The 22,011-nt window shown below is 37.2% G+C and overlaps 1 protein-coding gene across 3 annotated transcripts in view; it reads right to left on the bottom strand.

The window, feature by feature from the left end:
• The window catches only part of POLR3B (RNA polymerase III subunit B), a 78,295-nt gene that overhangs the window by 18,466 nt on the left and 37,818 nt on the right, over window positions 1-22,011 (bottom strand). For 2 of the 3 annotated variants that reach the window (XM_051635940.1, XM_051636100.1), the window contains 7 exons: window positions 21,252-21,326; window positions 20,355-20,453; window positions 16,664-16,791; window positions 9,573-9,782; window positions 7,562-7,720; window positions 6,305-6,422; window positions 5,468-5,610 (listed from right to left, as the gene is read on the bottom strand). In XM_051635940.1, the coding sequence (XP_051491900.1) occupies window positions 5,468-5,610; window positions 6,305-6,422; window positions 7,562-7,720; window positions 9,573-9,782; window positions 16,664-16,791; window positions 20,355-20,453; window positions 21,252-21,326 (932 nt within the window). The remainder of the gene's footprint in view (window positions 1-5,467; window positions 5,611-6,304; window positions 6,423-7,561; window positions 7,721-9,572; window positions 9,783-16,663; window positions 16,792-20,354; window positions 20,454-21,251; window positions 21,327-22,011) is intronic. The other variant, XM_051636026.1, reaches the window with a different exon arrangement.

Genomic DNA, 22,011 nt, shown 5'->3' with positions numbered 1-22,011 from the left:
TGCTTTCCCATGAGCTGCTGAATGGTCTGATGTGATAAATTTGCATAGTCTGAAGCACACAAAGAGCTGATTAATTGAAACCCTTACAATGCTTCTGGAAGCAGCTATTGTAAAACAATAACCATAGGAACTTTACAAAATACACATGGCTGAATGAGTCAAGAGCTTAATAAAATGTGTGTTCAGGATACACTATTTGGAAACAGAATTAGAGATTTTTATTCTGTGCCATAAAATGCTAAATCACCCTAATTTCAGCGGTTCAGTTGAGGATTTACTGAAGAGGTCAGAAGGTTACCTGTTTGCTGCTTGAGATAATTTTTTTCTTAAAACAGCCAGCTAAGCAGTGGTTTGTTAAAAATAAATAGAAAAAACAGTATGAGAAGTTTTAATAGCATTCTGGCATCCCATTTGCTCATATTCAACTTCTGAATGTAAAAACAGGATAAGAAATTCCTATCTTTCCTGATGTCTAATAACTACTAATCATCCCACATTCCTGCAGCTGATAGCAGCAAATTCTTTTTAATGCCACCATTTAATTCCTATAAACCCACTGATGTTTTTTTAGAGATAAAGTACTAAGTCTGATATGCAACACGGGGGAAAATGACACAAGTAGTCATTTAAAGCTAACATCTTACTTTACATGTTCTGCTTATATGTACTTTACGAGAGTCCTTTAAAAGGAGAAAGATAAGTAGTTTTCAACTATGAAGTTAGGCAAGCAGAAGGCAGATGCTCAAACTAGTAAAAATTTAAAAAATAAGCAAGGTCAGGTAAGTGTTATCGTCACACAAGTTTACATACTTGACAATGCTGTGAACGGATTTTGTTTTGACACTAAAGAACACGGTTCATTTAGGAAAAGAAAGACCATCTTTCATGAATTTAAACTTGCTTCCTTGTCTGTAGAGTTGTTTAAGTGCAGATACTTCAGAAAGGTTTAATCCTTTATCTTAGATCTTTAGCTATTAAAAAGCTTCTGTTTGCCAGTTCAAACAATCTCTTGCTTAAATACAGTTTTTCCACTCCTCAGGAATACTGTTCAGTATTGCTGCTTAGTTCTGTGATCTGCAGGACCTTTGTTGGAGGTGTTAATCCTTTTTCACATGAGAGACTGAGAAATGTTCTTTCAGAGAAGTGATATATTGCTTTTTTTCACATCAAAGGAGCCCAACTTTTTCTTCATTGTGACTTGTAGCAAAGCAAGAGGAAATCTGGAAATATAATAATTTAGCTTGTATGGAACTCAGATGAAGCTTCTTTAGCTTAACAATCCTCTAGCCTTCTGCGCTTTGAAAAGTGACTTTGCTTGAAGAATGCAAGAGTAAAAAAAAATAATTAACCAAAAAATATTTCTTTATCCTTCTGGAAAATATACGATGCAATATAGTTAAAACAAAGTCCTACAGCTTAAGATAAGTCCTCACTGGTAGGTATATGTTTTTTGTGAGACAGCATAAGCTGAAGGGCTTACAGACTAAAGTGGAAGTCCCACTTCCAAAGATCTTACTGACATGTCCAGTTTGAAGACGACTGTTGAGACAGAGCAAAAATTTTCGCAGGTGTGTTTCCCAACACAGTGTGGTGTTGTTTGAGCTTTTTCTCCTTCTCATATGACACTTCTTTGTTGACATGTCTACAACGGAAGGCTAGTGTTTACCAGCAGTTTTTTGGAAGAACTGTACTTAAAACATGGACTTGAACAGAAAGAGGGTGTGGTGGACAGGCCAGAAGTGGTGACCCTTGACAATACATTGTTGACACGTGAGAGGATACAAAGAAGGTAGCAAATACAGAGGCAGTGGCATAGATCTATATTATCATAGAAAATCTACCTACATACTTAACAAAAGGCTCTGCTGTAACAAAAGGCTAATGCTGGTTTCTGACATTTCATTTGTCCTGTCCCAGACACTTTCCAATTCTGTTACTCTGCTTCTTTCCGACCCAGTGGAAAAGTATAGCTTTGGAATACAAGCCAATTCAGAATACAGGAAAAAGCTCATGAATAAACCTTCAGAAATTAGATTTGTGCAATCTCTTATTTTGTACATATTTAATTACTTTAAAATTACTACTATGATTCCACTAAACCAAATCTCAATTTCATGCATTCCTTTTAGAAAATAAACATACTTCACAGAAAAGACTGACAATAGAGAAAGGAAAAAAAAAAAAGCTTTCTCTCCGTGTTGAACCAAGATACTTGTTAGTTTAAGCTCATAATAGGTTTAAATGGTCCTATGATGGGCTTAAATCTAACATTCCCAAATTAAACCTGAAGTGGTAATCACCTGCATTCAGATGAAGATCACAGAACAAATTCAGGGCTAATTAAAAATCCTCTCAATGGAAAATGTTAAACTGTTAGTGTTACAGTTTCTGTTTCACAACTTGTCTATATTTCTCTGTTATGACTGATTCTTCCCCAATTTGATGTCTGAGAAGGATGATTCTAGCTGTATTTTTAAATAACTAGCAAAGATTTTCCCTTTTCATGCCTTCTCCAGGTCTATCACTGCCTGTAATCTAACATTAATGTCAGTATCTGGTTCTGTGCTGTATATGGAAGTTGCAAAGCAGTAAACTCCACTGTTCTTGTCAGTATTTTTTTTCTTGGTATCCAACATGTATTTTCTCCACTAAGCACCGTTCTCCTTTCTCCCATTTATTGTAATGGCTTTTCCCATAACATACTACAAAGTCTACTACAAAAAGGATATATATCCTAGTAGAATGCAACAGTTTAGAACATCACTCCCCCAGTCACAAGAGATTGTTACAGATTGATGTACTGGACAGGTAACAAGCACATGCCTGCAAACTCTGTAACACAACTGTTGCAACGTTCCCGCTGATAACCTCCAAAACCACATCAAAAGGGACATTTACTGTTCTGAATAATTTATTTTTTTGGCTTATTATCATCATCATCATCATCATCATCATCATCATAATTATCATCATTGGTTCAAAGGACAGATACTTGGGGGATCAGTCATTCTAACCTGATGCAATGCCATGCATAATTACAGGCGCACTCAAAGTTCCCTACGGCATTTAGGATGTTGTTTTTCATTACCATGGTATTTTCACACGTACTTTACTTTGGGGGGAAAAAAAAAAATACTACCTCTTCATGGCTTTTGGGATATTAAAGAAAATACCACCATATTCCAATACAATGCATATTAGCTATTTCACATTTGACCATGAATATGAGGGTTTGATGAGCCGCAATAGTACTCAAGAGATGTTTTTCCTTAAAGACTTCTTCAATGATCTTGCCCTATGTGCACCAGTGGTATGGAAGGCCCTCTGCTTCCTAAAGCCATATTGCAGCCTGCCTGACAATTCTGTTTCCATCAGTCATTCTTTCACCTTTTCTCCTCTGATGGTTCTAGATTTGTGGAGAAGTATGAAAATCAGTTCAAATTAAATCCTCTTCAACTCCTTCAGTAGGCGCACTTGAACGGCCCAAGCTAGGAGAAAAATCCCAATTTGTTCATGCTAATACCAATAAATATTTATCATGATTAACTGAGCGGCGTCTTTAATATAATTCGTAGGGTTTATTTTTTATTTATTCTAGTAAGAAAATCTGTCATCCACAGTACTGATCGTACTGTTACACAGTAACTTGCAGCTAAAATGCTACATGCCACTTATAAGGAAAAAAGTACTAATTAGATGAAGAACAAAATATATGAAGAAATGGGCTTTGCTCTAAAAGAAATAACAGACTTAGAAGTACTACACATTTTCACTGTATATGAGATTAAAAAATTACTTGAAAAGACTCTACACAAATTCTTCCTGCAGGAGAATTTTCCTGGAGAGAAAGAACTCTGCTCAACTCTCTGTTTGCCCCTGTAGTTAATAATCTTCCTTCTCGCTTACAAAAACAATCCTATATGGCTGTAGTGCAAGAACTAAATGGGATTTTAAAAGGGAAGTCAAGAATGTACTGCAGCTTCTTTACTTTTTTGAAGCCTTCAGTAGATGCTGGTTTCCAAATCCCTTGGGGACTCAGTGAGAATTGCTTCTTATTTTTAGATCAAAAACTATCTAGAAAACACAATCAGGAAAAATATTTCTATGCTTATCAAAAGAGTTTCTGTCTCTTAATGACAGCAGAAACAATTGAAGGATTTCTTCAAAACACAGAGTTTCGAGAACCAGTTTTACAGGTTTACAGAAAGGTACTGTGGAACTAAGAGTGATCTTGGAGAGAGAGGGATGTACATGCATTGCCTGCACTGACTGTAGCCCATAGCAAACAGACAAAAACAACTTCAGACAACATCTAGTAACAGCTAATGTTATGATCAACTATCGCCTTTTGTACTCATTTCTTTTGATTGCTAGGTTTGCTGTAGGTAGATGTCCTGATCAAATGGAGACTACAGAGGATTACTCTGTGGCCAGCCCTGCAGTCTTTCACTTTGACACTTTCATAGCCCCAGAAAGTCATAAATGACCTCAAGTTTGACTTCAGGCTACACATGTGAGCAAACAGCAGCCTAGATCGTTATGAAAATGACTTGTCACTTGTGCCTGGAGCCCATCTGTAAGCAATTGCTTGCTCTTTATACCTCTTCATACCTCTTCCAATCACACAGGCACTGAATATGCTGGAGATGATTCTTCCTTAACACCTCTCTCACACTTCCCAGCCATTCAAGATTCAGAGGATGTTCTGAGTCACCTTTTTCTGCCATTAGGGTCAAAGGCAGCCCACTGCTTTTTTTCCACAGATACGGAAACAGGCTCCTGATTTTCATCTTACAGCACTAGTACTAGAGAGCTACATACCACCAAGCAGCTTCCTAGTAGCTACTCATTTTCAGCTCTCAGTTTGAAGGTCAAGAGGCATCTCAGACAATGTCCCAGGTGTATTTGAAAAACACTTGGCCTTTCTTTCCTGTCTCTGCTGCTGCATTCCTAGTTACATTCCTGATTTGTTTCCCTTTTAGACCATGCTCTGGGCTATCTATCTGCTGTTCTGTCTTTAGAGAAGTGTGTCTGCACAGACGACTTGCAGACATCACATTCCACCTCTGGTCTTTTCTGTCCATTCAGAATAGGCCCTTTCTCTCTTCCTTCCAATCTCACTCTTGATAACCCATTAACAAACCTATCACCTACAACCAGATTCACACTGCAAAATAAAAGCAACAACAACCAAACAGAACTCAATCCCCTGTTCTTGTTTAAAATGGAGAACTACTATATCTTACAGATTCATAAGTCAACAGAGCGTTGTGTTTACCATTCCTCTCCTCAGTTCCAGAAATGTCATTGCTAGATTAGGTGAAGTTAACTAAAAAAAGAGATATGGTCTTCTACTGCTGCACTAAAGTATCTGAACCAATCAATGGAAACATACATGATGATATTATGTATGTATAGTAGGTATACCCAACATGCATTTTTTTAATTAAATGTGTAGATTTATTACCTTTCTGTCCATGACGACTGCTAAATTTATCTCCAATTTCTGGACGTCTAGTTTGCCTCAACAACATTTTGATCAAGAAAGCATCCTCTGCATTTGATGAAATCATAACTTTTTCAATATAAGAATCAGTTGCACCTTTGTATCTAGTACAAGAAGACAAAAAGTGAGTTTAACATTTATGAACCCAACACAAGTTACAAGCAAGTATCCATGTATTGATAAGCTTCTGGCTAAACTGTAGTCTTCACAGAACTTAAATATGGGAGGCCACTGGCGCAAATATTTTTATCTACATAAAGTTCCAGAGTACAGTCTGTTTCTGGAAAAGAAAAGGCTTCAGAGATACAATAGAAACAAAAGGAGAATTAAGCTGAACTCATCAAGAACAAGGTGTATTTTTTTGGTCATATGAGCTCTTCTTGACAGAAAAAGAAAGCTTCCTAGCAAACTTCTGGATCTTCAGTTAAACAAACAAAACATGCTCCATCACTAATCACTAAGTACATGCCTGTTCTCTGCCCTCCCACTCATCCTGCTTTTCTCCTGTTTCTCCATCACTTCAGTGACTCCTCTTTACCACTGTCTTAGCTCTCTCCTTGTTTTTTCCAAGGAAACTACCCAGGTGTCAGAATCACTAACTTATTAGTGATTAAGTTGCTCGGCACTTCTGAAAATAACCTAAGCTCTGACAAATCCCGTGAAAAATCAAGACCTACAGAACTAGGTCTGTCTTGCAGAAGGAAGCTTATTCCTTTGACTTTTATATGAATGTAGTATTTTCTCAGATATCTATCTTCAATGTACCTCCCCCAACTATAAAGTTATTATGCAACCTACGTTACTGGCACATCTTTGTATTGCGGCTGCTGAGGCACACCACTTCCTTCCAGAGGTGTCTGGGTCACAGTTGGCATAGATTTGTTCACAAGGACTTGCTTATTTTCTACTTTTTCACCTACAAAGAACAGGAAAAAAGCATAATGAAAACGTATCTGGCTACCTATGTTAGACATATATTTTAAGCTTTACAAAACAGGTAAGCTGGAGGAAAGTTGGAGGAACATGTCCAGGAGGTATGCCACGTTACTTTATTAAATATTGCTTAGAAAAGGAATCATGAAACTGAACTTCAGCCTATGTCTCTTTTCTGTCCAAATGAACTATTTCAAAGAGATTTTTTACCTATACGCTGAGAAAAGTCTCAATCTGCAGTCTGCCCCAGTCCTATCTATCCAAATACTTCAGAAGATTCTTGCCTTTATTTTTAAATTACCTTTGAAAACTCCTTTGTGATGTGGTAAAGAGCAAAAGTAACACAATTGTGTTGCTCCAATGGAATTAAGTTTGGTATCTTTTACCGCACCTTTCTTATTAAATCTCAGCAGATCTATTAAGGCGTTTCCTAAATGAAGGATGACAATATATATCATAGAATCATAGAACAGTTTGGGTTGGAAGGGACCTTAAAGATAACCTAGTTCCAACTCCCCTGCCATGGGCAGGGACACCTCCCATGAGACCAGGCTGCTCAGAGCCCCATCCAACCTGGTCTTGAACACCTACACGGAGGGGAAATCCACAGCCTTTCTGGGCAACCTGTGCCAGTGTCTCACCACCTGCACACTAAAGAATTTCTTTCTAATGTCTAATCTAAATCTAACCCTCTTTGAGCATAAAATCATTACCCCTCGTCTTATCACTACACACTCTGGTAAGAAGTCCCTCCCCTGCTTTTCTCTATACGAATCTATGAATACACGAGAGACAAACAGTAAAAAACTAGAGTATTAAGTTTGCCAGTTTGGGGATGTAAGAAAAATACAAGTTCTAATACATTCACACTGTTAAAGACTCACTCTTCTACTTAAATATAAAGCTCCCCCTTCTCATGTACAAAAAAACCCACCCAATGATTTGTACCACACTGGTTTGAGAAACTAACATTTTAAAAAGTAGTTTCCATTACAGTACTGTCACCTTCAAGAAAAAATACTACCCTAAGTATAAAACAAGATGCACAGGAAATATTACCAGAACATCAATTTCTATCTCAGGTTATGAACATGCCATGACTGAACACGTAGTTTGGCATACCTGGAGAGCAGATACCATCAGCATCTAGAATTTCATGGCGCCAGATTGGTTTCCGAGTAGCTGCATCCAACATCGGACCCATCACTTTATCAAACGTCTGGTTTGTGTAACGCTTCAGTGTACACTTGGCATTCTTATATACAAGACACCTTCCAAAACCTAAAATATAACACAACCTCATCTGCCTAGGAGTTCAAAGATTCTTTATCATACATTATCAGAATAAAACAGGAATGCTGATCCACCTGCTGAACTACAGAATATAAAATATTTTTTTATTAGTTGGATTCTTCACTGTCTTGAATATCCCTAGCACTGCACATGGATACCCACTAGCTCTCAGTGGGATCATGCATGCTACTTTTTTCAGACATTTACTACAATCCAGTTCTGACATTGTGCTAATCCCCTTCTATACCTGTGCATACACATGCATACATCCTTTGTCTTACCTTTGGTGGTCCACAGGGAGACCTCATACAGGAGAACAGACTTCAACAGGATGAGAACAGCACCTCTTCCTTTTGGGAGTTCTAAGAAACCTGAACTTCTATTCATGTTCGTGGCTGACACAACTAGCCTTGTAACAATTGAGTGTTTCATATAATCCCCCCATATACTCACTTTTTTCCCAGCTGAAGGAATTCTGAATTACATGCATTGTTATAAAATACGTCTGGTTTGGGTTTTAGATGAGAAAAGTTCCATCTTTAGAATTTCTCTCCAAGTACAGCAATTAGCCACATGACTAAACAATTGTATCACCTTTAGAACTACAGACAGCCAAGAGCAAGGCTTTCTAACAATCCTATATTATTTTAGTTCATTTGAAAGATGGTTGCAGCCACATACAGTACATCTATATCTTTAGATTATGTCAAGTAACTCCTGAAAAGCACCACAGCTCTCCCTGTAAATGTTACCAGTCTACCAGAAAAGAAAACATTCGGTTTTAAATCATGCCTGTTGTTGTTTTAGAAAAGGAGGCATAAATTAAATGCGGCAGACATTAATGCCAAAGATACATGTCTAGGAATACTATTATTGCTGCCTAGCAACTAGGAGGAAGGGAGTGTGAGGGGGAATAAAGTCATGGAAGAATCTGATTTTGGCCACCCAAAACTAAAAACCAATTTGATCACACTGCACCACGTCTTCTCTCTAGGGAATTTATTTAGGAAAGAGAGAGAAGAGAGACTAAGTTTTCAGGCAACTCTTCTCCAACCCCCAGCAGCATTAACATAAAGTGCCGAAGAACTGTGGAAAGAGTTAGACGGGCCAGACCAACACAAACACAGGTTTAATTTAGTTACCTTATATTTGGTGCTTATGTACTTTTACTTAAAATACATTGCACTGTAGAGATTTTAATATTTTTTTTTAAGGAAATGGGTCATTAGTTTACCTCTGGATAAACACTAAGTTACTTTTCTTTAGACAATACTATTGTTTTCCCTCAGAAAGTAGGTGATACTGTTATTGATCCTTTGGAACATCAAGTTCTCAATGAGACAAACTGTCAGGTGGTTCACTCCTTCCCCAAATACATTCAGAAGTCTGATTCCATCTCTTGCTTTTGTTACTGATGAAAACAGTAAGACCCCTCTGCTAGTAAAGAACAAAGGTTCAGGTAACCATCCATAAAGCAAGAGCAACAGAACTGATGATCTATTTACATTATTGTAAACTAAGTATTTTCAAAAAGGGATCATCTACACTTTTTATTTGAGGTCAAAAGTGACCAATTTTTTCTTATACTATCCACACTCAGAAATTTATTCACATGTTGGCCACATCACCACACTATTGCAAGCATGGAATTACCATCACTATTCATGCAGAAAACAAACAAAAGCATTCAAAGCAGTTTTGGAATTCTAATTTCTTAATTGGAGATGTACTGATCATAACTGCAAAAAAAGTTATTACAGGATAACACCATGAGATAAATTTATTAAAACACGTATTAGAACACACACTAGAGAAGTAGGAAAGGACTGATGCTTCTTACCTCTGTCCAAAGAAGCCTTGTTTAAGACAAGAGCATCTTCAATATCATAACCACTGTAGCTCATCACAGCAACCGTGGCATTCTGCCCAGCAGGCAGTTTTTCAAAATCTATCAGTTCAATTGTTTTTGTTTTTACCATTGGCTTTTGTGGATAGGCTAGAAGATACATAAGAGTATCTATCCTATTTCTTTGATTGTATCCAATAGTACCTGTATGTAAAAGAAAAAGAAAGGTGTGTGAATATTAGTGAGTTTCCTGGAAATGTTCTAGCTAAAAAATAACCATAATGCAAATGAACTGAAACCACAAACTGAGGAATTTCTTCTAATACTAGAAATTCTTCAAGAAAAAAGGGGGGGAAATAATAAAACACCCCAAATCAAAACAACTTGACATTATTACACTTAAAGAAAGATGTAAGTGCCTTCTTAATTTAAGGTTTCTGAAAGAATTACTCATTTTTTCTTAGGGAAAACATAAGCATCAAGACAAAAGGGCAACAACAGAAGAAATCAAAGTCAGGTCCTAATGCAAGTAAGATTTCTTTTTTTAATCATGACACTCAATAACAGTGCAAGTATGAAGTTTGCTTTTATTGTTCTCATAGCCACAGTGGTTTTTTAGAGAGATGAACTTGAGTTCCATAGACTTGATCCAAAATTTCATGAGAATCAATAGAAAGACTCTTATTGAGTTCAAGAGGAACTGTGGATCAAGCTCTGTGTCTTCCACATCATATTTCTTTCCTTTTTCTGGGCAATAATTAGTTCAACAGCAGCCTGTGTTAAAATGTCAAAAAGCATGAACAAAGCATGCAGTTAGCAGCAGCCAAGACTGATTTACTTTCTGAAATTAGAAGTGTCATTGCTAGAAAGACTACAGTAAAAGTTCCCTCACGATATATTTGTCTTTTTACATGAAATTAATTTTAAATTTACGGTTCAGAATTCAATCCTTTGTATAGACCTCCCAGCTTGAGACTGAAAATTTTGGCCCTGTCCCATAAGACTGCCAAAGTGTCTTCTGAAATCTGAGGAAAAAATAATTAACACCCAGCAGGGAAACATAAACTTTTGTGTAGCACAACAAAAGTTAAGGCGATCATATGTTATTAGAGTTTGCTGTACCAGCACTATGCTATGTCTCTAAGCAATTAAGAAATTATAGTCTGAAAAATTAGAAGTTCTAAGTACTAAATATTCTGTAGCACTTGTGCTTAAGACGTAGGTCTTTCAAAACCTTTCCATTTTCTCCTGCAATTTCAAAGACTCACTGCTTTCAAGGAAAGGCTAAAGCAACCAATGTATAATGAAGACTTCACATAGTCAGAATATAGTACAGCTGAATGCAAATCAGCCCTCAGTGAAGGCTAGCTTCATGTTTTATATACACTTGCTTGAAATTTTCAAATACCTGCATTTAAATAAAATGTCTAGAAAATAAAATATCTAAAACCAGGCAGCATCACAGGTAATTCCAAAGATCTTGCTGTCCTTAGCACTAATCTCTCTCCTAAAGCACTACAGATCTACTCTTCCCAAGGACAAAACTGGGGAGAGGGCTCAACAGACACTGTCTGAAAATAAACTGGTTTAGACCTTCCTTGATTCTAGAAAGTGGCTTTGAAGCCACAGGCACATCATTTTTAAACAGAAAGGAAAATTTAGTACAGTTGACAGGCTTTACTTAGTGGAGTCTCTTGCTTTTGAGCAGTTGTTTTTCTGCCTTTATCTTGGACACGGAAATCAATCATTCCTGAGCAGTATTTTCTGTTTCCAGTAAGAAGCAAGCTGGTAGGGCCTGGATTCATCAACACTGAAGACCTTCCCAGTCCCTTGCCACAAAGCCCACCATCTGAAGGCCCTATTACTTCTGATACTCCCTTACCCAAAGTATTAGACACTGTTTTCATTGCACTTTGATTAAAAAGATGGTTTTCCAACTACACAGCTAGGTAAATCTACTTCCAAATCAAAAACGTAGAGGCTTAGATTATTTCTGCCCCTTTGCCCCTAGAATGAATAATCTCTGTGCTTTATGCGTGCTGTAGAGCTCATCTTAAAAGTTTCAGGGATAGGTACATTTTCCTGTTGTTGAGAAAAGTCTCCTGAGTTAGCCATGCCAACTTTCATTTTCAAAATACTTGCAATTTCTCCTCTGGGATGCCTGCATGCTGTACCTGCTACGGATCATTGGTTAGGGATGCTAAGATGGGATGAAGTCTGAAGCACCTGATGATAGCTAAACTTGTCCTTTATGTCCCAGTAACAATCTGTGGAAGTCCCTGATATGTCAAGGATCAGAGATGACACGTTTATATATTTCAGGTAACGCAAATTATTTCTCGCTCAGATGCTCCATGTTTTTCAAAATTGTTATTTTTTCAGAGGTTCAGATAAGCCTAACAGAACTGTTACTATCTGTATCAGACTGGGAGCACTGAGTGACTGATATTACTGAGATTTTGAATTTCAATAATAAACTGTATTCAGGCTTCAGGAGCTGAACACTGTATCATCATATGGAAAATGTATACATATAAATCAATGATGGATATCCTGGCAGGAAAGAAACCAGCTAAAGAATGATTCAAGAGCACAAGTGAAATAAATTAGCCAAAAAGCATGCCGTACATCAGCAATATTTGTCCTAGTTGCTATGATTTAAAGGTTATACAAATAATGCCTTCTCTAGACTGGTCTAATAAACTATAGTTTTAAACCACAACCTGCTTATTTAAAATTAAGAAGCAGCTCCCTTCTTCTGACAACCTCTGTGTGGGTGTTCAAATGAAGGAAGTCACTAGCTTTATTTCTGTTTTCTCTCTGAAAGAACGGAGTCCTTGTTTGCTTCAGCCAAATACCCAAGCAAAAGTAAAGTATAATTAAACTTCACCATAACAAACCCTGCTCACAATGACCCACATTTATAATTATCCCAACAGCAATAACCAATTTTTCTTCATTGGTAATTAGCCTTGTTTAAAGCAAAATACACAAGGTTGACCTGGATACAACTGAGATAATTTTCATGCTTTTTTCAGTGCTTGGTATACTGTGAATGCATGTGTGCACTCTTTCCCATTTTCCATTTCCTGACAAGGTGGGTTTTTTTTTCTTTTAAAGTATCATTTCATCATTCTCCAGCATGAAGTAATCACTACAGAAACTATTGATATCTAGCACAAATGAGATACTGTTATTCTGATGCAGAAAGTTTTGAGAACTCGCTGGAACAGCCACCTAAAGGAAGTGTTTTTATCCCATTCCCTGGTGTATAACTTACAGCAATGTTAAACTGTACAATCAAAATTAGCAAACATACAGAAATCAATCTACTTAAGATATGAGCCAAAAGGGCCATTATTGCACATGCCAAGAAAATAGCTGCTGAATTGCTCTATTTGCCTGATTTCTCCATAGATTTCCTACTATTCTGTTATTTTACATGAGCACAAACCAACAGAGAATTTGGAAGGGGTACAGTTTTTCAATGCTGTACTGAACCTTGTGGAGGGGACTCCAACTGAGCTCAGAGAGATTTTCACAGAACACATTTTAAGTGATCTGGATGTCCAGCATTTGAAACACTCTTTTCACCATAAAAAGATGAAGAAGTCATGTAAAACGATCATGGGTAAACTGGGAGAAGTAGTCTGGCTCATTTGTGTCTCAGCACTTCTGTGCCTGCTACCAGGGAGAGAACTGGCAAAAAGAGACAGTGTCACAGAGCACAACTGCTGCTCCTCAAAGAGCAGCAGCAGAACCAAGCCCTGGCCACAGAACACCCAGGTCCAGCTGTGATGACCAGTGACAGCCGGTTTTGCTTTGACATCTGTTTTGATTCTCTGCCAACAGGCTGGCTGTACAAAATTTGGGAGCACTTTAGCTCTCAGCCTGCTGACAAGCCTTTCACAACTGTCAAAAACCAACAACCCCCAGCACTTGGTTCCTTGAAGAATATTTGTCTTCTCAACTCAGTTTTAACACATTCATCTGGCTACAGCACAAGGCAAAGCAGTATAGCAAGGGCTTTGCAATTTCACAGAAGCAAAGCAGAATGCCCATGATACAGTAAGATGGTGTTTTTGTAGTATCAAAAAGTTGCTTCAACATAAACCTCTGCAACAAAGCTCTCAAACATCTACCACCTTCCCCTCAAATTCTTTCTGCTCTTTCACAGGTTTAAGTAATAATTAACACCCAAAGCCTCCTTTCCTTACTCAAGGCTTGTGTTTTGGCATTTGGATTGAGACTGCATTGCACAGTTGGGCTGTGAGGGAGTACAGCTTGCTTTGTGTACCCACACTGCCACTTCCACAGCTGCACATGTGCAATATGGTGGATTACTAGCAGGAGAATGTGTATGTCTTCATTTCTTACATTAGGCTTTTATAAATGATTTACAAGTCACAGAGGTACAGTGTGTAAAACTGACTGATTTTCTGTGTCTTAATGGAATTGAAACACTCCATTTAAAATTACTTCTGTAATTGTAGGAGCCCTGGATCTGCTTAAACATCATTTTAGCAACACCTAGAGTACAAACTGTAGACTCTTGTATTTAAAGTTTAAATACTTCTCAGATTTTAAGCTACAACTGTTAACTTTGCACTGAAACATCAACATTCAATTGAGGTCCTTGCAGCTGCTGTTGTAGTTGCCACCTAATCATACCTTCCCCTTAGTCTTACAATTCAACCTGCAACATATAACATATGGTAAATTATCTATGCCAAAACAGAGGGATTTCTTTTCAATTTCCTTTCAATGAAATAGTTTGCTCACTAAGTGCAGCCCTAGTCCTCCAGCAAGATTACTCAATTCTGCCTATGAAAGGGAGGTACTTTTCAGGGCATTTAATGTTATCCTGCAGAAACATTAATATTTTAATGCCTGACACTTGTGAGGGATACTAGATTAAAGAGTCTACTGCTAGCTCTGATGTCCACCCTCCATTTACTTGTTCTTTCACACCTTTCCCTAGCTTTGATGTCGGTTCATAAAGAGAAAAGACTGTCCAAAGCACAGGCCCATGACATGGTCAGAGTTGAGTAGCACAAGGCTCTCTTTTCCTGACCTGAGCTCTCTATATGCCCTCAGGTTCTGACAGCCGAGGGAGTGACACAGTGGACTTGGACATGAGACTTTCCACATGGCAATGTTTGACCAGGAGCTACTCTGCAATTTCAGGATGGGTAAAGAAAGCAAGAAGGGTGGATGGTTAGTTAATGGTGGGGGTTTGAACCACTACATTGCATCTCTTCATAAACACAAACAGAAAAAAAGCTTATGTAATGTTTCAGGAATATCCTCTAGGCCTCATTTGATCAGTCAGCGTAGAGAAAAATCTTTTCTGCCCCTATATATTGTCACTTACAGTGGCTTTTTTTAAGCAGTTATTACAAAAAGCTTCAGGTGTTTGCAGATCCTTCAGGCAGAGCAAAACATAGCTCAAGTCATGTGCCAACTTTTAAAATGTACTTTTATCTAGCTGCTTATTCTTTGAGTCAGGTGTTTTGTCATAACAAACCGAAACAAAGGCTTTTTTTATTGCTCAAGATATTCAATGGCTTTTGTGTTCCTAGCGTCAGCAGGAACGTCAGAGGATTGTATCCAAGGAGCTAAATGTGCAAGACCTAGGGTCAAAGCAGCTGAATACACCAACCTCAGAAAACACAGACAATGAATTGCAAATGACACTCAAAACAAAACGGGAAAAAAACCTTCACACAGAAAACTACAAAAGAACTCCACAGATACTGAATTGGCTTTCTGTACACACTGATCCTGCTTAACTGTGTGTGGTAACTAACCAAACCTTCTGAGACTAATAGTCATAAAATAGAGACTCGGGGGTGGGGGAAAGATAATGGGATGGGGGAGAACTGTAAGGAAAAAGATTGCATCCCTCCTTTTTTTTTTTTTTTAATTTAAAGGGAGGACATGCATCTCTTGCTATTTTCTGCTATTTTGATGTGCTGAACATGACAGTTCAAGCAAAAGGCAGTTACTTTGCTATTAATTCTGCCAGAGAAGTCTCACAAAAGGTGCAGTGTTTCAGTTTCAAACACAGAGCACCAAACAAATGGTTTAGTAAACCTAACAGAAGTGGTAGCTTTTTCACCACACAGAGTTGTTCTACTGCAGCTCTCAACTTGCGAACAAGCCATCAATACAAGACATAAAACTGGCATGTACAGCAGAAGTCTGAATACAGCTGTCTGAATTGATGTACTACTGGTCAGGCTCTTCTTGGGACTCACTGTGGCTTGATCACAGGCTGTATGACTGGGATATATTAATGCTAGTTTAGCTGTGTATTAAAGGAAGGATTAGAACTTACCTAGTGTCAATTACCCACAACAGCAAACTCATAAAATGGTTGTTTTTTAATGACTAGCTATCACATTTGTAAAAATAATTAAGTGATCGGGAAATGTATTTTGTTTCAGTCATTTTGCTGAGAGGTTGCTACTTGCCCTCTTAATCCCAAACAGAAAAAGCCCAAAATCTAAACTACTGCTGCAGGAAGTGTTCAATAACTAAGCATTCTCTCCTGCACATTTTGATTCCTCTTACTTGCTCAGGTCAATGTAACTCTTTATTTATTTATTTATTTTAGGACACCTACTCATCTATTCAAGGAAACTCTCCTCTCTCTGTGCTCTGTCTCTCTTTGTGACAGCACTTTTAAACTCTTTTTGCCTGGAAACCCACAGCACATCACAGCATAAAGAGAAAAAACACCCATTCTGCCAATCCTGCAGCTATGCTGAAAACTTGAAAGTTATGATTATAAAAAAAACAACCCACAAAACAACAACAAGCCAGTATTTCCCCAATTTTTCTAATTCTTCTAAGTATTAAGACCTGCATATATGGTAAACTAAAACTGGCTGACATTTTTTTCCTTTTAAATTTTCCCAACTTTTAGAGTAAATTCTTTCTTCTTCTAAGGTAAAGAAGTGCTCTTTCCCTCTTCCTAGTCAAGCTTTTATGTGAAAGAAAGAACATCTCTGTTTTGCCACTCCTGCTACACAGCTTCAAAAACTATGTAACACGCTAAAAGGGAATAAAAGAAGTCTTACCCATTGCCTGTTTCCCCATGGCACACTGGTAAGTGTTTCTTGGGGACTGGTTGTGGTGGGGGTATGGAATCAGCCCAGCACAGACACCAAGAAGCGTGAAAGGCTCAATCTCCAAATGCGTTGTATCTCTTAAAAGAAAAAAGTACCAATTATAGCGGCCTTGTGAAGAAATACAGAAGTATCTTCAGTTATATTCTGTTCAGGAAAATGTAAGTCAGTAGGACCTCAAAATATGGAATCACTATAGGGCTTTCATTTTTATTTAAAAAAAAACACAACCATTTTCTTTTGGCTTTAAGTGTTTCCACATGAAAATAAATGAAAGAGAAAGAAATTAGGGTATGAACTTCCACCATGGAGAAAAAGCCTCCAGGTAACGACAACCTGAGGGAGTTCAGTAAGACAACAAAGCATCAGTTTATACAGTAAAACCCAAAATGCCTTAAAGAATGTCTTCTCATGTAATGATAGTCCTCAGAATCAAAATACCAATCTCAGAGATCTAGAAATCCACTGGGGAGGCAGTGGAAGGAAGAGCAAGACAGATTCAGGCATCCAAAAAACCAGACGTGTAGTTTCAGTTTTTTACAAGGTCTGTTATATAGTATCAGTTAGAGGAAAAACATCCGTGTCCACACCAGACATAGTGCCATGGGTGATATGGCAAAATAAAACACTATTTGAAAAGCTTTGCAAATATTTTGGAAGTGATTATGTTGTTAAAAGGCAGTAATGATGAAAAGTAAAAAGGGAGGGACAAGGAGCAAAGACTGAGAGGTAACAAAATGTGTTCTACCTGGCATTAGCTTCAGAGGAGAAAGTCCCTGCTCAATAAAGACAACTAAATCACAGTGTACATTGGGATGCAAATGGAGGTGACTAATACCTAAGGGTGGAGTGTACTGTAAAGCTTGGCTAGAGCAGATCTGCTTTTAAAATCAAGATAAGTAACTAGGAAATGGGGAATTTAAAAATAAAGATAATTTTAACTAAGCCTATCCAGAGCACATCTTGCACAATGTTCTGGAGTTATTACCCAGAGCTTGGGTTTAGGCAATCATTGCTTCTTCCACACACCTAAACCCACTTTATTCTAAAACCCCTATCTTTAATATTTGACTTCTCTTGGAAGTCTTTTGGAAGATTTTATTATTTTTTTAATTAATTAATTTGATTACTAAACTTTAAGACCTTGAAAAGGAAATAACTGGAAAAGTCTTTATTATGACAACACTCAAAAGATGGCAAAGCATCACAAGCTCAAAGACGTTGAGGAATGACATGCAAGTACGTACAAACTGAAGACAAGAACCAGTAGGAATTTACATAAACAATGTATGTACTACTGGAAAAAATTAAATCTGAAAGCTGAAAAAAATCTGGAAACTCTGAGAAGCAAGCCTAGTGAAATTATTTATTAGTCCCAGAAATCTTTCTACATCACAAATAAGCTTAAGCAATGTAAAAATCACCTGCTGGTCAGAGGATAGTTACTGTTTTTCTCCACTTGATAAAAAGCAGCTATGTTAATTGAATTGTGTCTTAAGAAAATACGAGGGGTAGAATCCCCACTGCAGCCAAACAATTGCAAAATGGTCTCAAAAGCCAGTAGCAAACTTAAGGCACAGACTGCTCCCCCATTCTGCAGAACTTCACAGAACCGCAGACACTTCTCAAGCAATAAAACAAGAGGTTTAAGACTTACTGACTGACAGTGAAGTTAGCAAATTTCTTCAGAGGGTAGTAGTGCATGGAACTACAGACACATTTTCAGATAGGGTACTCAACACAAGTATTTTTGCATTGAGGTCAATCCTATTTTAATCAAAGAAGATGGAACATATGTGGATCCTAGTATCTTTTGAAGTATTCCAGAGTGCTAATGAGAGACCTGTCAACTTTACAGAACAGTTCAGTTTCTGCAACTCAAAATGCCAGAAATGCCAGTAAACTGCCAGAAATGGGCCCAAGAAAGGAAGGCAACCTCATGAGTTTGAAAATCAGAGTTACAGATGGGTACGGAAGAAAACGGAATGCATTAGAGTCAAATCCTCCTAAGAAAAAAAAGCCTTAATTGGACTGGAAAGGTAAAGAAAGGATACTGTAGCTAAAAGGAGCCTGCATTACAAAAGCAGGAATGTTAATGGGATACTTCACAATAGTGGATTGTATCAGTTGTATAACCAGAACAAGTTGTACCAACATGGTTGAACCATTTAAAATGCAAGATGATCAGCTGGGGGAAGGGGGTACACAAACTATTCAGGCTGTAGGGAATGTCATTAATAAATACAAGGAGCAATGTGCTCATATGGTGAGAGCTCGTACTTAACGGCACCATTAGCTGCAAGCATTGAAGTTAAACCCAAAACAAGTTGATGGACAACATAAGAATCTCCCAAATTGTTTACAGTTATCATGGAGTCATTTCCTTGCACTACTCCACTGAAGAGTCACTGTCTCTTTCTGACTAAACAGTGATTTCGTGTGATACGTTCCCATTAATCTTCCTAGCTGAGTCAGGTGTCCTGTAACTTAAACTTTTCAGCTCAGATATTTTCTGGAAGTTATTTAATTTTGGTGCAAATGACAACAATTGTGTGTGCTCTTATTTGCTCATGCATACAGAAGCCAGCCAAGACCATGCATGAGTAATTTCATAAAATGATAGTCTTCAAAAGCCTGGGCAGGAGCAATAAAATTTAATTAGCAGAGTTAATGCCCTTCATCTTACAAAGGTTAAAGATAACTGAAGGTTTCATCCAGCTCCATTGAAATAAATGATGTATTTCTGCTGGCTTCCCTAAGTACTTGACCAGGACAGAACATACAGAAAACGCATTTTCTGCATTTTACTGATCAAACATTTCCTAGAGATAACTTCCAACATCTTACATGCAGCCTTCAGCTAAAAGGATATTGTCATAGAAACATTAGGAAAAAAAGTAAAATGACTTAAAAATTTTAAAGAATCCCTCCTTTAATGTGGGCTCTTTAATCACAGCCACAAGACAGAGAAAAAAAAAAAACAAACAACAAAGCACCAGGTCCTTCATATATGTAGAAAACACAAGAAATCTGGAAATCTTTCAAAATGAAAATCACATACCAGGAATGGGTTTAATATATCTGGTAAAGAATACATAGAATGGTATAGGTATTTCTCTCAAGGACTATTATACATCCAAAAGTCAAAGGGAAGGTCTCATTCCAATACTCTAGACATTTAGTGTAAGCTGATTATCTAGGGTCCCTCTACAGCCACAAGAGAGATAATTTTTCAAATGAAAATCATGACATGCTATGATCATAATTTAACAGGTGGAATCATTTGCCTTCTGGATTCCTGCCATATAAAATTATTTGTGATGAGCAGCCCAATGATTAGAACAAACAAGCAGCCACATCCAGAGAAACACAGGATATACCTTTAAGTATTTCATATTTTTGAGTCTTAGAAGCAGGAACAGATCTTGCAAAACCCAAAAGCTTTTTGTAACTATCCCATGGATAATTTAGGCTGTGCATAAAGAGATTTAACCTTTAGCTTTCATCTGGAGTAGTTTCAACCACTAGCAGAGGAGCAGTGTGAATATGTGAAAACAGTAAAATTATTAAAGTACTTGCATTTCAGAGAGTCAGTTTATTGAAGTTTTTCCTGTACCAATGTTTATTCTGAATGCATACTTACTTATTAATTGTATGTTCATATAGTGCAATGTTACAGTCATTTTCTTCATTCACGTCCAAATACTCAACGAGGCCTTCATGCAAAAAGTCTTCAAAATTCCTATAGTTAAATAAAAAAACCACACTAGAAGTCATGCTTTTCTTATATTCCTGCAAAAATAAAACTACATAATACATATACTGAATGAATGAAATGTGTAGAAAATACCTAGAGAAATAATTCTACATTAAAAGTTCTGTGCACTTTACCTATTTAAAGAAATCTGTTTTTTTTTAAATTAACCCCCTTGCCCATTGACTGCTTCACACAGTCTGACTGACCAATGTTACTTATTTGAACAATTAAAAATGAAATTCCTGTATGTACTCATCATCACTCTAAATGTAGATAAATATAAGGCTAACCTAGTAAGTTTTTGTGATGACTTTGCAAAATTTCATTTAAGTTACATTTAAATGCATTAGTGTAACTCTTTTTTTAATTACTCAAACTAAGAATTTGAAAGTAGTTCCAAAAATAATTCTTCAGGTGCCTAGTTTAGGGCAGTCAAGTTGATATTCCTTTGAAGTGTTTGATTTTTCAATCAGGAGAAGGACAATACCGCCTCAGGCCTTCCACTTGCAGAAAGGTGAGGCTGTGAGATGTATTTATTCTTCATAACCCCCAAATTTCATAGCAGTAAAAAAAGTAAGACCAGGCTTAATCTGACTTTAAACAGAAAACCTCCAATACACTTATTATTCATTTACATAGGAGAGCAGACTCCTCCTCTACATAGCTAACCCCAAGATTGTGAAACACAGACTGACTGAACTACTGACTGAATACTGACTGAACTATTTCCATACAGTATTTGGATAGATGTGATGATGAATATGGTCTACTTGAATTGTGTACCTGTATCCCTGAGCCAGTTCTTCCATATGTTTGTTTGTAACTGCAGGTTTTTGTTTCTTGACAATTATGTAGGGTCTACAATTAACAAAAAAAAAAAAAAACAAAAAAAAAAAGAAGAAGAATACTTAGGCAGGTAACTTAATTTATACTTACAGTAATAACACTGCCAATGCACAAATGATTTTATAAACCACCTTTAAAGTTTATCCACCATCAACCGATATAGCCACATAAATACAATCAGTAATTATTCAGATGTTGGTTTGATACAGAGATATCCTGATCTGACACACTGTCTATGAAGTACCCAAAAAGTGTGAAAGAAATATAAAGATTTCAATTTTGTGGAGGAAGCCTTTCCCCACACCAAAATCTTTGAACTAATGTTTTGTAAGTTTTACCTACATATTTTGTAGATGGCTTCAAAAGACTTAAGTTTTCCCACTCTACAAAGCTAGGAACATTAAGTTCTGTGGACATTGCAGGGACTTCATACATCACTGAGGGAACAGTTTGTGCTCAAGTGTGTCCACATGCAAGAATTTATTTTGCTGTTACTTACATAATGTAAAGTACAGGCATTTACTATGGGTGACCTCGGATGAATCCATAAATTTCAACAGCACATGGATCTCTGAAGGCTTCCTTACCGCAAGGAAACACTGACACAAAGGATGGCATGCAAGAATGAAACGTCAAGGGCTGTTGCTATTTGGACAACTTGCTCTTACAAAGAGCAGCAAATAGCTACAAGATACTT

Source organism: Apus apus, chromosome 1 (genome assembly GCF_020740795.1).
Source record: "Apus apus isolate bApuApu2 chromosome 1, bApuApu2.pri.cur, whole genome shotgun sequence".
Taxonomy (NCBI): Eukaryota; Metazoa; Chordata; class Aves; order Apodiformes; family Apodidae; genus Apus; species Apus apus.
Note: the sequence above shows the minus strand (reverse complement) of the source record. Positions and strands in the feature narration are given on the sequence as shown.